This window comes from Lampetra planeri, chromosome 36, assembly GCF_965212315.1.
Source record: "Lampetra planeri chromosome 36, kcLamPlan1.2.h2, whole genome shotgun sequence".
Taxonomy (NCBI): Eukaryota; Metazoa; Chordata; class Hyperoartia; order Petromyzontiformes; family Petromyzontidae; genus Lampetra; species Lampetra planeri.
In genome coordinates this window covers 9,212,626-9,227,887 of record NC_136142.1, presented here as the reverse complement: position 1 = coordinate 9,227,887, position 15,262 = coordinate 9,212,626, and the positions used below count along the sequence as shown (strand labels likewise).

General features: G+C 47.0%; 1 protein-coding gene and 1 long non-coding RNA gene across 4 annotated transcripts in view; one reads left to right on the top strand and one right to left on the bottom strand.

The window, feature by feature from the left end:
* Positions 1 to 15,262, bottom strand: part of LOC144730767 (uncharacterized) — a 56,440-nt gene that overhangs the window by 36,281 nt on the left and 4,897 nt on the right. For both annotated transcript variants that reach the window (XM_078611512.1, XM_078611513.1), the window contains one exon: positions 1,317 to 1,548. In XM_078611512.1, coding sequence (XP_078467638.1) covers positions 1,317 to 1,548 — 232 coding nt within the window. The remainder of the gene's footprint in view (positions 1 to 1,316; positions 1,549 to 15,262) is intronic.
* Positions 11,099 to 12,421, top strand: LOC144730773 (uncharacterized). Of its 2 annotated transcripts, none has more exons than XR_013587848.1 (2): positions 11,099 to 11,426; positions 11,847 to 12,421. It is a non-coding gene; the product is annotated as an uncharacterized LOC144730773 (long non-coding RNA). The 2 variants fall into 2 exon arrangements; XR_013587849.1 differs by having other exon boundaries at positions 11,769 to 12,421.

Genomic DNA, 15,262 nt, shown 5'->3' with positions numbered 1-15,262 from the left:
TGGCTGCCTCGTGTTCCCCTTGCGACCATCACCACCACCACCAGGTGTCCAGCAATCCTTCACTTCCCTTTTTATCTAAAGTCGATTCCTACCGCTCACGTCTCCTTGCAAATTAACTCGACGGGGATCACGCGCAGCAGTGGCGGCAGCAGCGTTGGCAGCAGCTGTAGCGGCGGTGGCAGCAACAGCAGCTGTAGCGGCGGTGGCAGCAACAGCAGTGGTGGCAGCAGCGTTGGCAGCAGCTATAGCGGCGGTGGCAGCAACAGCAGCTATAGCGGCGGTGGCAGCAACAGCAGTGGCGGCAGCAGCGTTGGCAGCAGCTATAGCGGCGGTGGCAGCAACAGCAGCTGTAGCGGCGGTGGCAGCAACAGCAGTGGTGGCAGCAGCGTTGGCAGCAGCTATAGCGGCGGTGGCAGCAACAGCAGCTATAGCGGCGGTGGCAGCAACAGCAGTGGCGGCAGCAGCAGCAGCTGTAGTAGCGGTGGCAGCAGCTGTAGCGGAGGTGGCAGCGACAGCAGTGGCGGCAGCAGCGGCAGCTGTAGTAGCGGAGGTGGCAGCAACAGCAGTGGCAGCAGCAGCTGTAGCGGCGGTGGCAGCAACAGCAGTGGCGGCAGCAGCGGTGGCAGCAGCTGTAGCGGAGGTGGCAGCAACAGCAGTGGCAGCAGCAGCTGTAGCGGCGGTGGCAGCAACAGCAGTGGCTGCAGCGGCGTTGCTAGCGGCAGTGGCAGCAGCTACTGTGGAAAAACTTGGCAAGACCCTCCTGAAAAATAGTCTTGAGACTCGTCAAGGACCTCGTGGGTGAACGAGCGGAACGATAACAAAATAACGTCACTTCTTGTGGCCTCGGAAAGTTGGCCCCGGGTCAAACTGTAGTCACTTGAAGATGTTTCTTGTTCATGTTTTTGTTTGTTGCGGTTGCACCCGAGTCAAGAGCCACATGGCTCACAGGGCTATACCTAATATATATAAAAGGCAAAGTTGTGAATATGTGTGTCTGTTCAAAATGTTTAGCCTACTTCCCAACATGCAACAAACTGGAAATTTGCTATGTCGGTACTTTCCAGACTGTACACCATGCAAAAATTATAAAAATACACTTTTTTTTTTTTGGGGGGGGGGGGGGGGGGAGCTCACTAATGCATTTATTTTGCACTGCAAGGCATCTCTCAATGTCCCCACGCCACCCCAAACCCTCTTCGTAGGCGGGTACCTGGTAACCTTCCTGCCTGTGCAGTTGCACTGCCTGCACACTCGACGGCTACGACGCCCGTGCGTGCGGTTGTGATTACAACCGCACGGCCCGTGTCGCCACTCACCCTCATGAGGTCCGGGTGATTTCCGGGCCCCATGTCGTCTCTTCCGCCGGTGGTCGAGCTGTAGGGCCCCCCGTGCCCTCCGTGGGCCCCCGAGCCAGCCGAGCCCACCGAGGGGCGCCCACGACGGGCCATCACCACCCCCGAGCACGGCAGGCCTAGGGTGCCCCCACCACCCAGGATCCTCCCGGGGGCCCCCATTGGGGAGCCAAAGCTGGGCTGATCCAGAGAGATGCTGGGCCACGGAGAGGCACGGGGACGTACGAGGAGACACGGGTAGACACGGGGAAGCACGGGCATGCACAGGGGAGCCATGGGGAGGCACGGGGAGACACGGGGAGGCACGGGGAGAGACAGGGAGACACAGGGAGAGACGGGGAGACACGGGGAGACACGGGGAGACACGGGGAGACACGGGGATGCACGGAGAGGCACGGGGAGACACGGGGAGACACGGGGATGCACGGAGAGACACGGGGAGGCACGGGGAGACACAGGGAGACACGGAGAGACACAGGGAGAGACAGGGAGGCACGGGGAGACACAGGGAGACACGGGGAGACACAGGGAGACACAGGGAGAGACAGGGAGACACGGAGAGACACGGGGAGGCACGAGCAGACACAGAGAGGCATGGGGATCCACAGGGAGGCACAAGGGACGGGGGACACAGGGGGGTGGACACGTTAATCAGGAGCGTCAGTATTTTACTCAGCGGCACAAGCACACGGGATGGGACGACACGCACGCGCAGCAACGCGTAAGAACACGAGCGCACGCACGGATGAACACGAGGCCACCCAGGAACACAAACACTCATGTCAACACAGGGACACACGATGATGACAACGGTGGTGATATTGATGGTGGCGAGGAGGAGTGTGCGGATCACGTGGTTCCAAGTGGCTCGGCCTCCCTCTCAATGGGAGTTCTGGCTTCAGCCACTGCTGGAAGCCGCCGTGTACCCCGCTCCAGGCAGCTGGGTGTTGCCTCTCGCCGTGCGAGCTATTTTGGCCAAACATCCCAATACAGGGACTCCTCCTGCTTTAGAACATTGGACTTGCGAACTTTCAGAGATGCAAACAAAGCTGTCCGTATGTCCAATTGCCTGCTCGGACCGAGAGTCGTATGTTGAACCGACGTGCAATAAATGGCGGTGGTGGCGTCTACATCTGCAGAACGTAAAGAACCAGTGGCATCTACATCTACAGGAGATTATAGAACTTTTAAAGCCGTTACCCGTGTTTAGTGTACAACCAGTACAACATGTTTGAGATGGACAGGAGTAAAGTTGGACTTACGAACAAATCGACTTACGAACAAATCGACTTACGAGCAGACCTCTGGAACCTAACTCGTTAGTAAGTAGAGAAGTCTCTGTATAGGAACCACAGAACTTGGGCAATTGTGGGTCATACCAGTCTGGATACCTTCCACTGCTGTTCTATTGTTTCTCAAGCCTTTGAATCAGTCTCTATGTGAATCATTCTCTACGTGAATCATTCTCTACGTGAATCATTCTCTACGTGAATCATTCTCTACGTGAATCATTCTCTACTTTGAATCATTCTCTACTTTGAATCATTCTCTACGTGACTTGACCGAAATAACCAAAGAGTATGGATCCCTGCAGTCACGAAAACTTCAAATCTAGATTAATTCTCTCTCTACAAATAATTTTCTCTCTCTCCAAATCATTCTTGCTCCGAATGACGACCTCTCTCTCTTTCGCCGAGAGTGAACGGACGCTGCACGTGTTACAGATGCGCAGTGATTCACTCCTCCAGTCCAGCATGCGTGGCGTCGGCGCTGCCGCTCCTGCTAGATGAACGGAAGACAACCGTAACGTGGGAAGGCGCCACCGCGTGTCATGGACACGAGACAACGTGAGTGGCAAGAGACAGACAACATGAGCAAAACGACACAGACGTGACGCAAGACGGAATGTGATTGACACGTTGACACGACACAGACGTGACGCAAGACAGACAACGAGAGCGACACACGCGGCACACAACACGCGGCAAGACAGACAACGCGACATGAGAGATGAGAACGTGAACAACACACGAGAAACACAACGCCAGCGACACGAGGCAGACAACAATGCCAGGGTCATGTGGGGAGACGCCGAATCTTGAGAACCAACTTCATCCCCTAGTGCGGGGGAGGGGTTGAACCGGTACACACGCAACCATCACCACCACCCCCATCAACATCATCACCAACACCACTACCATCACCACCACCCCCATCAACATCATCACCAACACCACTAGCATCACCACCACCACCGTCAACATCATCACCAACACCACTACCATCACCACCACCATCATCAACATCATCACCAACATCATCACCAACACCACTACCATCACCTCCATCATCATCACGACCCTCACCATCATCACCATCATTATCACCAAAATCATCATCACCAAAATCACCAACATAATCATCATCACTACCCTCACCAACATCACTACCATCATCACAATCATGACCATCACCAACATCATCACCATCATTACCATCATCACTACCCTCGCCAACATCATTACCATCATCAACATCACAATCATGACCATCACCAACATCATTACTATCACCACCATCAACATGATTCCTACCATCAATATCATCACCAGCATCATTCCCATTAACTTCATTATCACCATCACGACCATCATAGTCAAACTCATAACCATCATCACCACCATCACCACCACCACCAACATCATCACCATCATCGACATCATTATTAACATCAGATAAACAGCTGAAACAGCTTGCACCAATGGCTTTACTCGGGACATCAACTTAATATAAAAGCTTCACTCCAACACGTATGTACATTGAACTTCGTTCGCACCGTATGTAGCCAACCGTGCTAACCGGGGGGCATCGCGTTCACACGCTTGGGGCAGCAATGGTCTTGAAGCAACGGCTGAGTAAATCCGGACGTGAATGTAATTAATAAGATGAGAAATAATATTATTATAATAATTACATATTTATCTAGGATGAGCCATGCCAGTCATAGGAATGTTTTTTTAAGAGGGTTGTGCACTGGAGTTTTTCTAGTAAAATTAACGGTGAGTGTTTGTACACTCATCAAAAAATAGATGTTTTCTATTATTATTAAAAGTTAGTGTTTATACACTCATTTGTGCATGTGTACACACTCATCAAAAAGGGGTTTTGCTATTAAGATTAACGGTGCTTACACACTGATCAAAAACGGGGTTTTCTATTAGATTAACGGTAAATGTTTATACACTCATCAAAAACTGGGTTTTTCTATGAAGATTAACGTGATTGTTTTATCCACTGAGTTTTTATATTAAGATTTGGAAACCACTGCAGCTGTGGACTTTTAAATCTAGATTGAAAACTCATTTCTTAGATTTGCTTTTGCCTTTAAGTTTGTTGTCCTTCTCCCGTATCTCCGATCGGCACGATTGGCTACGTACGGTGCGAAAGAAGTTCAACATACACACAGTGCATACGAGTGGGAGGGAACCGGAGAACCCGTAAAAAAACCCAAACATGCGAGGGGGCAGCGCTCTATCCCATCGAGATGGAAACAGGTGGCGATTACTACACTTGCTGCACTGCCTTCTCCTGGCGAGCCAGGGTATGGCACGTGCTCGAAGCCCATCGGGAAGAAGGGAGTTTCAAAACATCTGTGAATCATAATATGTATTTATACTGGAGGAATGTGATGACCTAAAATAAGGTTATTTTTTACAAATATCCAGCAATGGTGATCCACCGAAACTCGCCACAGGTTCGGTTAGGCGCGGGGGCTGCGAGCAATGGGAGCACTAGCGGAGCCAGTGGGGGGGGGGGGGGTGGCACGTTCCCCCCCAATGATCCGATCGAAATCCCTAATTTCGGTCGGATCATTGGGGTTTATTAGTAATAAATCGGCATTTTGCGACCCCCACTGCGTAGCATATTATTATGTGCCAGGGAATCTATGAGATGATAAGACAATAGTCTGAGTCCATAACTGGCAATACGTAACGGCAAAGCAGTTATAAGTGACTCAGAATTGTGCGCAGTTGCGTATACAGTCCACGACTTCCCTGAAGGCATTCACCTTCAGGGAGTGCGATGCAGATCACACACGTCAAATTCGACCCTCGATCGATGGCTGTGCCATCGCCGCACACGCGTCGAATATAAAGCAAGGGACAAGTCCTTAGTTACTAACAACTCGTATCATTTTTCATTGCTGGAGGGGTTGCCCCCCCTAACTGAAAATCCTGGCTCTGCCATTGAATGGGAGGTGAATGGAGACGCCCGAAAGAGGTGAATGTTTGGGAATCTGTCGTCGAACAGGAGGCAGGTTGGAGAGGACAGTGATGGTGGTGGCGGCAGCAGCAGCATCGGAGCCGTCAACAACTTTGTGATATATTAGCTCAATGAGTTTAAATTCTGCCGAGGTTTTAATCTGGTCGGAATTTGATTTCCATGTTTCATTTTAACACGTAGGCTCATAATGAAGGTTTTTGGGTTAGATCGCGTTATTTATAAATGTGTCACAACCCTCCACCACCCGACACGGCCAATCAGTAAAAAATGTGTCACGTTGACAAAAGACAAATAGTTCACGACTTTAGCCCACCGGTGTGTTGAAGAGTGGATCCACAACATTTAAAATTTGAGTACGATGTTTCGCTGGAAATATACATCCAGCATCTTCGGGCGATTTGCCAGAATAGTGAAGCCATCCACCTGCTCCGTCTTAATTAGTGCAGAATGACGTCATCATTGTTGAACCCCCATCAGGATTCGAGATCAGAGGTGGGGATGTATGCAATTATGTAATAGATCAGTAATCAACCACTTAGCATGTGACTCACCTGTAAGGAATTGCAATGTGTGTTGTGTATTACTTATTAATATGCTTCCAGGCTGCTCTGAGTCTATAGCTATCACAGCGATTAAAATAATTTGCATTCTTCGAAATTTCAATTGATTCTCTAACTAATCTTGGCCAGTAATAATTAGTTCTGCATAACACTTCAACATTGTCAAAATCAATTGAATGTCCTTGTTGGCAAGCATGCTCTGCCACTGCTAACAGCTCTGTTTGGGATAATTTAATGTTACTTTGGTGTTAATTTAGTCTTACGCTAATGTTACGTCCCGTCTGTCCAATATAACCCATTCCGCATAAGCAATTGATCCGATATACATCTTCTGTTGATAACTTCGGTAATTCATCTTTAGTACAAGACACTCGTTTTTGAATTTTGTGTACCATACCAAATCTCACTTTAATGTTTTGCTTTTGTAAACCACGGGCTAATTTGTCAGCAACTCCCGAGATATATGGTATTTTAATTGTTTTGATAATCTGATCACTTTCAGCAGTATTGTTATTCGATGTTGATTTGGCATTCAATGCCCTGTTAATTTGAGCGTTATTGCAACCATTCAGTCTTAGTGCTTCTTAAACATGTGTAATCCCTTTCCCTAAACTTTCACCATCTGACTCTCTCTTTGCCCGATGTATGAGCATCTTGATGAGAGAGGATTTCTGTGCTGGGTGATGATGCGAATCTGCATTCAGATAGGCATCTGTGTACGTTCCCTTTCGGTAGACGCTGTGTGTTATTTTGCCAGTTTGACCGCGTCCAAGCAAAATATCCAGGAATGGGAGTGTGTTGTTCACCTACATTTCCATGGTGAACTGAATGGCTGGGTTTTGCGCATTGAGATGATTTAAAAATTAAATAAGTATGTCTTTACCATGTGGCCAGACAACCAAAGTGTCATCGACATATCTCAACCAAAAATATGGTTTTAATGTACTTGAGGCAAGTGCTCTTGTTTCTAAGTTTTCCATGTGTAGTGAGTCCAACTGAGTCGCAGACGTTATCTTGGGAGCAACACTATTTATTATACAACAGCACGCAACACGATCTACACTCGGGTCTCGAATGCCCATCTCACCACGCTACGGCGGAACTAGACACGGTTCGCTATCCCAGTCTGGACCACAAGCTGGGTCCCGGACCGCGTGGCTAGAGGCTTCTTCTCTTGGGCCATCGTTATATGCCCCCGGGCTGGGGCTGGCTCCGCCCTTCGCCTCGCCCACACAGTGTTGGTGTACGGTGATTTTTCTGCAATTTTTTGCTGTCTTTTCTTGGATTTTATGTTTGCACTCAGTCACATATTCACTTTAAGATGTTTTTTGTTCATGTTTTTGTTTGTTGCGGTTGCACCCAATTCAAGAGCCGACTGGCTCACAGGGCTCTACCTAATACATGAAACTTGAAACTTCCAGGTCTCTCGAGCTGCTTCTCGAAGGCTCCCGAGAGCTCTTTTGGACCACGTGACCGCCCCGCGGCCCCCGTCCACCGGTGGCCCCCCTCCAATAGCATCCGGCCACGTGTCGGCAGGTCAACCAGCGTATCATGCCCCAACGTCACCCTGGCTGGCTGACGCTCCCTCTCGCTCCCTCACCGGGAGCCCGCACCGCACACTGCTCGCGATGCCTCCGCGCTGAGCAGTGCTCACCAAGCCCCGCAAGGGCTGGTACCACACCCTGTAACCCGGGCTGCCCATAATGACAACACATTACCCACCGGGCTTCGTAAGCCCCGGCACCATGCAGTGACAAGCACAGTACAGATTTGCTATAGCAGGAGAAAAAGGAGAGCCCATTGCTGCTCCTTCCTTTTGTTTAAAGAGGTCACACCTCTCCACAAGAAATAAGTGTTATTTAGACAATGGTCGGCTAGTTTTTGAATATCTTCCGGTAAACCTGTCTACTTTACCAGTGAATCAAGTAATTTAAGTGACTCGTTAACTAGAACCTTAGTGAGACAGAGAAATTACATCAAAACTTACCAGAATATCATTAGGGTTAAAATTAATATATTTAATCACATTCACAAGATGTTCTGAATTTCTTATAAATGAAGATGTCCTTCCGATGTAGGGCTGTTTTTGTTTAGTTACATATTTTGCTACTGTATATGTGGCAGAGCCTATTGTACTTACTGTGGGTCGTAATGGGATACAGATTTTATGAATTTTTGGTAGCCCATACAATCTTAGTGGTTGTGCGGCCCGTGGCTTAATTTGGTATTGCTCAGTCTTGGGGATTAATTCATTTTCATTTTGATATTGTCGTCTAAAGCCTCGCGTCCCATGATGTTCGGCGTGTCAGCATGCCGTTTGCATGGCTGCCGCTATATATAAACTACTAGCGGGAAGTACCCGGCGTTGCCTGGGGAAAAAATATATTTCAAAACTTCTCTTAAAAACATAACATGTAAATACACAAATACTAAGCTATTGTGAAAGCCCGGCTTGCCTTTTGTCCATTTGTTTGTCAACAAAATTATAAGAGGCTTGCTGAAGTCCAAAAAGTTATAGAAAGTGGGGAGTAAATAGTTGATCTAAAAGGTTTCCGAAAATTGTCGACCCCCCGCCCCCTCAAAAAATGTTTTTACCCCCGCATAGGCATATAGACCTACACACCCTACATACAATAGAGTAGAATCTAGTGACTCTTTAGTAGTATCTGACTCTACAGTAGTATCTACTGACTTTATAGTAGTATCTACTGACTCTATAGTAGTAGCTCCTGACTGGATTAGTAACTACTGACTATAGTAGTATCTACCGACTCTATAGTAGTATCTACCGACTCTATATCAGTATCTACTGACTCTACAGTAGTATCTACCGACTCTATATCAGTATCTACCGACTCTATAGTAGTAACTGACTCTGCAGAAGTATCCAATGACTATAGTAGTAATTACTCCATAGTAGTATCTACCAACTCTACGGTAGTATCTACCGACTCTACGGTAGTATCTACCGAATCTATAGTATGATCTACCGACTCTAAAGTAGTAACTACTGACCGTAGTAGTATCCACTGACTATAGTAGTAACCAGTGGCGGCTTGTCAATAGAGGGCGCTGGGGCGCCGCCCCCATCAAGATTCAAGAAATATACATATACAAAAATTATAGAAAAATACATAAATAAAATATTTTTTTCATACGATGTGCCGGCTGGTAGTAAGAAAAGCATCAGCATTTAATAAAAACTGGCTTTAATCGGTCAACTATTTTCTATGTTTTTCAATGTGTTTCATGCGGGACGCCGGACAAATGGATGTCTATGTGAGACTTTCAATTTTCGGACAGCATGTGACCTGAAGCTGGTCTCTAATTGGTTTCTTAAAGATTCTCCTCAGGGCGCAAGTCGTTGCGTCCCTGGCCAATCAGAATTGGATACATGTTATTTTATCCAATCTGATTGGTTCTCGTCACCTGTCATTCAACTTTACGCTCTGGGCCACTACTGCGAGTGCGCAGGCGACACCACTTCGACACTTGCTAGGCTGATCAAATTTTTTGTGTAAACAATGGCAGCAGTTCATCCAAATTCTGTAATTTATTTACAAAAAAACCCTTTCACAAGGCTTTCGCTGGAAGAAATAAAAAAGATAAAGGATCTCGGACCGGACCAACCCGATTTACAAATCCAGCAGCAGGCCAGTGACAGAGGACGAAGCTACACACGAAGCTTCACCCGCGCTTGTTATGAGAAACGGAGGAAGCTGGCTGGATGTGATGTTAGCAATTCTCTTTTTTGTTTTCCCTGTCTTTTATTTCAAAGTGTCGGCACTGAAGTTTTGTGGACAACGACGGGGGTAAGAGACCTCAAACATCTCTCTGACAAATGCAAACGTCATGAAAATAGCCGCAGCCATATTGATAATAGCATGAAACTCACGTTTTTGGGCAGAGTTAGCATTGCTGAACAACTAGATGAAGGCTACAGGATTGGCATTAGAAGGCACAACGAAGAGGTGACAAAAAATCGACACATACTGTCCAGGATAATAGACTGTGTGAAATGTTGTGGAGCATTTGAGTTGGCGTTACGTGGCCATGATGAGAGTGAGAGCTCAGATAACCCCGGTATATTTCGCGGGTTGGTGGATTTTGTTGCCTCTTGATGGAGCATTGAAAGAGCACCTTGACAGTGCTACTGTATTTAAGGGAACGTCGAAAACTATACAGAACGAGCTACTGGACTGTATGTTGTCTGTTACAAGAGAAGAAATAATCAAAGAAGTCCAGACAAGTAGTTTTTTATCAATCCAGGCAGATGAAACAACAGATATTGCCACACAGTCCCAACTTGTGCTTGTGCTGCACTACATCGACGACAAAAATAACGTGCAGGAAAGATTTTTTGAGTTCATCCCTCTGCAGTCAGCTACAGCTGAGTCCATTGCTACTGCACTAAAAGAGCGTCTTGCTTCTATCCTTCCTAAGGATCAGAAAAGTAAGCTCATCTGCCAGGCACATGATGGGGCCAGCGTGATGAGGGGTGCCACTGCAGGTGTTCAGAGAAAAATACAAGATGTGTACCCAAATGCCCACTACATCCACTGCTACGCACATCAGCTCAACCTGATAATGCAACAGGCCACGTCTCACATATCCAAGACGAGAATATTTTTTTCTAACATTGGTGGATTTGCCAGCTTTTTTTCTAAGTCACCCAAGCGGACATGTTTTCTGGATAAAGTGGTTGCCCATAGACTGCCAAGATCCAGCAACATCAGATGGAACTTTCATAGCCGTGCCATTAATACTGTTTTTGAGCACAGAGAGGATCTCATTCACTGTTTTGAGAGCATACAAGACTCAGGTGACTTCGACCCCAATACTGTCAGAGAAGCAGGAGCCCTGGCCATGCTACTGGAGGATGAGGATTTTAAGTTATTTCTGGAACTTTATCACCACATCATGCCACATGTAGACTTCCTCTATGCCAAGCTCCAGAAAAAGAACATTGATTCAGTCCATATCAAAGTGAGCATCCAACAGTTCCAACAAGAAATACAAAAGATCAGGTAACTTTATTCCTGTAATATGATCATTATTTGCTTTCTCTTTCATTTTTAACTCTCTTTATCCTTTGCCAAAATTATAATAAATTATCTTTGTCCTTTGCAGAAACTCTCTCCACTCCATTGGTGAGCAAAGCAGTGGTTCTCGTCCAACAAAGAGGCGCCGGGCGCTCAGTTCGGAAGACCGTGAAAGGATTGCAGCAGAGGTGAGTTTGTTATAGAAATCAGTCAAAATACCATTTTACATTATTGTTGTGCTGCAGAGATGTCCTGCCTACATATCATATTCTACAGACTCAAGAAAACATTTTTAGTTTGGTATAAATCCTAACAAAAATCTTAATTTTAATATACAATAGCATCCCAAAAATAATAAATTGGCAACATAAAAATAAATGATCAAATGAAATTTTAAGCCACCAAAAACTACAGTCTTGTATGGGACAAAAACTCAAATGGCTCTATTTTTCTTTTGAAAGTAATTGCAACTGTGACAATTAGTGGTCTACCTTACATTTATATATATATTTGTTTAATTATCTCTATAGGTCTGTGACACAATCCTGGGACACACTAGGGAGCGTTTCTCCTTCACAGACCACCTTGTCTGTGCCACCTTGTTGCAGGGGGACAGGTTTGATGAGTACAAGGATACCTTTCCTGAAGATGCATTGAGCAGCACCATGAAAGCGTACCCGATGCTCAGTGGAAGCAAGCTGAAGACGGAGCTCAGTCTCATCTACAGCAAGGAAGAGTTCAGAGCCTGCCGTGGTGCTGTGGACCTATTCCAGCTGTTTATGGAGAAAAATCTCGAAGAAGTCTTTTCCGAAATTGTGACTCTCCTAAAAGTTATCATTACCACACCCATGACCACGGCTGAAGCTGAGAGGTGCTTCTCAACCTTGAAACGAATAAAAACTTTTCTCAGAAACACCATGACCCAGGAGAGGCTGAATGCACTGGCATTGCTGTCCATGGAAAAGAGACTTGTTACGGAGATGATTGACTTTAATCAGAGAGTAGTTGAGAAATTTGCTGGCCAGAAAGAAAGAAGAGCAAAATTTATGTTCAAGTAGGAAACATGCTTTTTGGTACTTTGGTCTGAAATGTATATAAAAGAGAAACATTTATGTTCAAGTAGGAAACATGCTTTTTGGTACTTCTTTTGGTCTGAAATGTAAATAAAGATCATCAAAATTTATATTCAAGTAGTCAAAATGGTTTTTGGTACTGCTTTATATTTATTTGCCCCCCTCAATAAAATACAAAAAAATGCGCCCCCTCAATAAAATAAAAAAAATGCGCCCCCCCAAAAATAAATATCACCAGCCGCCACTGGTAGTAACTACTAACTCTACAGTAGTATCTACTGACTATTGTAGTATCTACTGACTATTGTAGTATCTACTGCCTCTGCAGTCGTATCTAATGACTACAGTAGCAGTACATACTGATTATAGTGGTATCGAGTGACGGTAGTATTAGCTAACTCTATAGTAGTAACTACTGATTCTATAGTATCTATTGACTCTACAGTAGTATCTATTGACTCTAAAGTAGTATCCACTGACGATAGTAGTAACTACTAACTCTATAGCAGTATCTGACTATAGTAGTATTTGCCAGAGGTGGGACAAAGTCATTGTTATGCAAGTCCAAGTCGAGTCGCAAGTCATCAAATTCATGACTCGAGTCTGACTCGAGTCCAAGTCACATGACTCGAGTCCACACCTCTGATTAATAGTAATACATTGTTAATTAAACTACTTTAAAGTGGACGGATGTGAAATACGAATAGTGCTGGCTCACCCCGGGGCTTATCTCGTGGTGTCTGGGTTCTTTTTGAAAGGTAAACCCCACACCTTGTGAATTAAAAGCATCGCAAGTTGCGTTCAAACACACGAGACAAAAAATGTATTTTATAGGGAAGATTATCATCAATCACCACCACTTCCACCACTACCACCACCATACCATCATCATCGTGATCACCTTCATCATCACCACCACCACTCCCAAACTCACCAACATCTCGACTTACACCACACCAATCACCACCACCATCATTATGGCACACACTCACCCCACCATCACATCCACCATGATAACAATCATCACCTTCGCCCTCAACACTTTCACCACCACCACCATCCGGGACCTCATCATCCTCCTCACCTGGGCTTGTGTAGCGCGCACTTTCTCGTCGTGTGCTTCCTGAGCTTCATCACCACCGCTAGCGTCTCCTTCATCATCAACCACTGCTCACCCTCACCTGCTCACCCGAGCTCTTCACGTGCCGTTGTCCATGGACTGAGGCTTACTCGCACTCAGCACCGCACACAGTTGCCATCACCACCACCATCGTGACCACCACCCTCACCAACAATATCGCCACCACCCCTCCACTTATCACCCCCATATTCAATTCGCCATTCTCACCCCATCGCCCTCAACCTGACAACCCACACCGCCACCCTTGCCAAAAACAACCATTATTCTCCACTAAGTGGTGATGTCACCACGGTGCTTGTGCCAGGCTAGGTCCACTTTTAGGCCATGGCAAAGTGTGGAAGGCTCTCTGCTGGCAGGAGGACAGATCGACTGAGATGACTGTCAGATGCACCACCTGCGCTCCCTACAATGCTACCTCACTGCGTTTTAACTGTCCAACGCTCCGCTCGTTGTTGTGAGCGTCGCTCTTCCGACTTCCATTGTTGTTGGAGAGCAAATGCCTCCAACTGCCCAGTAGGGTCCTTCATGAGCCTCCTCTTCCATAGAGGCCGATCTTGACAACGCTGGTACCAGTCAACGGTAAGCCCACTCCGCTTCATATCCTTCTGTACCACATCAGTCAATCTCTTCTCTAACCCATGCTGTGCACATGTATCCCCATCTACCCGGCCAAACAGAAGCTGCTTGGGCCAGTGGTGGTTGGGCATGCGGCCTACTTTAACCTGCCTGAGGAGCTGGCCAATGGGAATGCTTTCAGATGTTTCAAGTATCTGTGAGCTTCTCGCACAATCTAGGCTGGTTAAACCCAGGATGGGTCAGACGGGTCACATCCTGAAAGTATCAAGCTAGCTCAGCTTGTGCCTGGAAATGGGTCCACGTTTTGCGAGCACAGAGAAAGGGGGGGGGGGCATAACTGTGGCTTCGTATGGAGTGACAGGCCAGGTAGCTCCCATACACCGCTACTTTCGTAGCCAATGAGAAGACATTGCCGCTAAACTTATAAGATGCGAGACATCCATTGCCAAATCGGAGTTGGTAATGATTACACTGCCCAGGTATTGGAACTCTTCACTTTCTTACACAGCTGCCACATCACTCATGGTGAGTTGGAGGGGGGGGGGTTATTTGATGACAGGCAGATGCTTTGTGCTTGTCTTACCTCTCAGTGGCAAGTTCCTGGTGAAGAATGGAGATTTGAACTCTGACCCTCAGGAATATGTATAGAGATTTACTGACCATTTTTGTGAGGTCTTGATGAGGGTGGCGGGTGATTTCCTAAGCTCAAACAATATCATGGGGCAAGGAGGGCCTGTTCCTGCAATGGTTGCGGAGCCTCGAAGGCGAGAGGAAGTAGCCATCCCCTGTGAGCGGCTGGCTGATGTGCCATCAGCCAAGGAGGTGTGTGGAGCTATCCGGAGGATGAGACCAGGTAAAGTGCTGGGTAGAGATGACTTCCCAAGCGAACTGCTGAGGAGGGTGGCGACTGCGTGCAGACTCTGCTACGTGACATCATAACAATTGCTTGGACCGCACGACGGATTCTACGGGATTGGAAAAATACCCTGGTGGCCGCCCAATTTGAAGGGGGACTGCACCGTTTGCAGTAACTACCGGGGTATCTTCCCTCCTTGAGGCGCCGGGAAAAGGTCCTGGAAAAGATTATTCAAAATCGCCTTGGCAGGCAACAGGCTCGCCGAGAGGTTGCGGATCCCCCAGTGTGGTCCCGCACAGACGCTGTTGTCTGTCTGCTACAGCAGGAGGTGTAGGGAATTTCAACAGGACCTACGACTCCGCTTTATGGTCCGGGTCA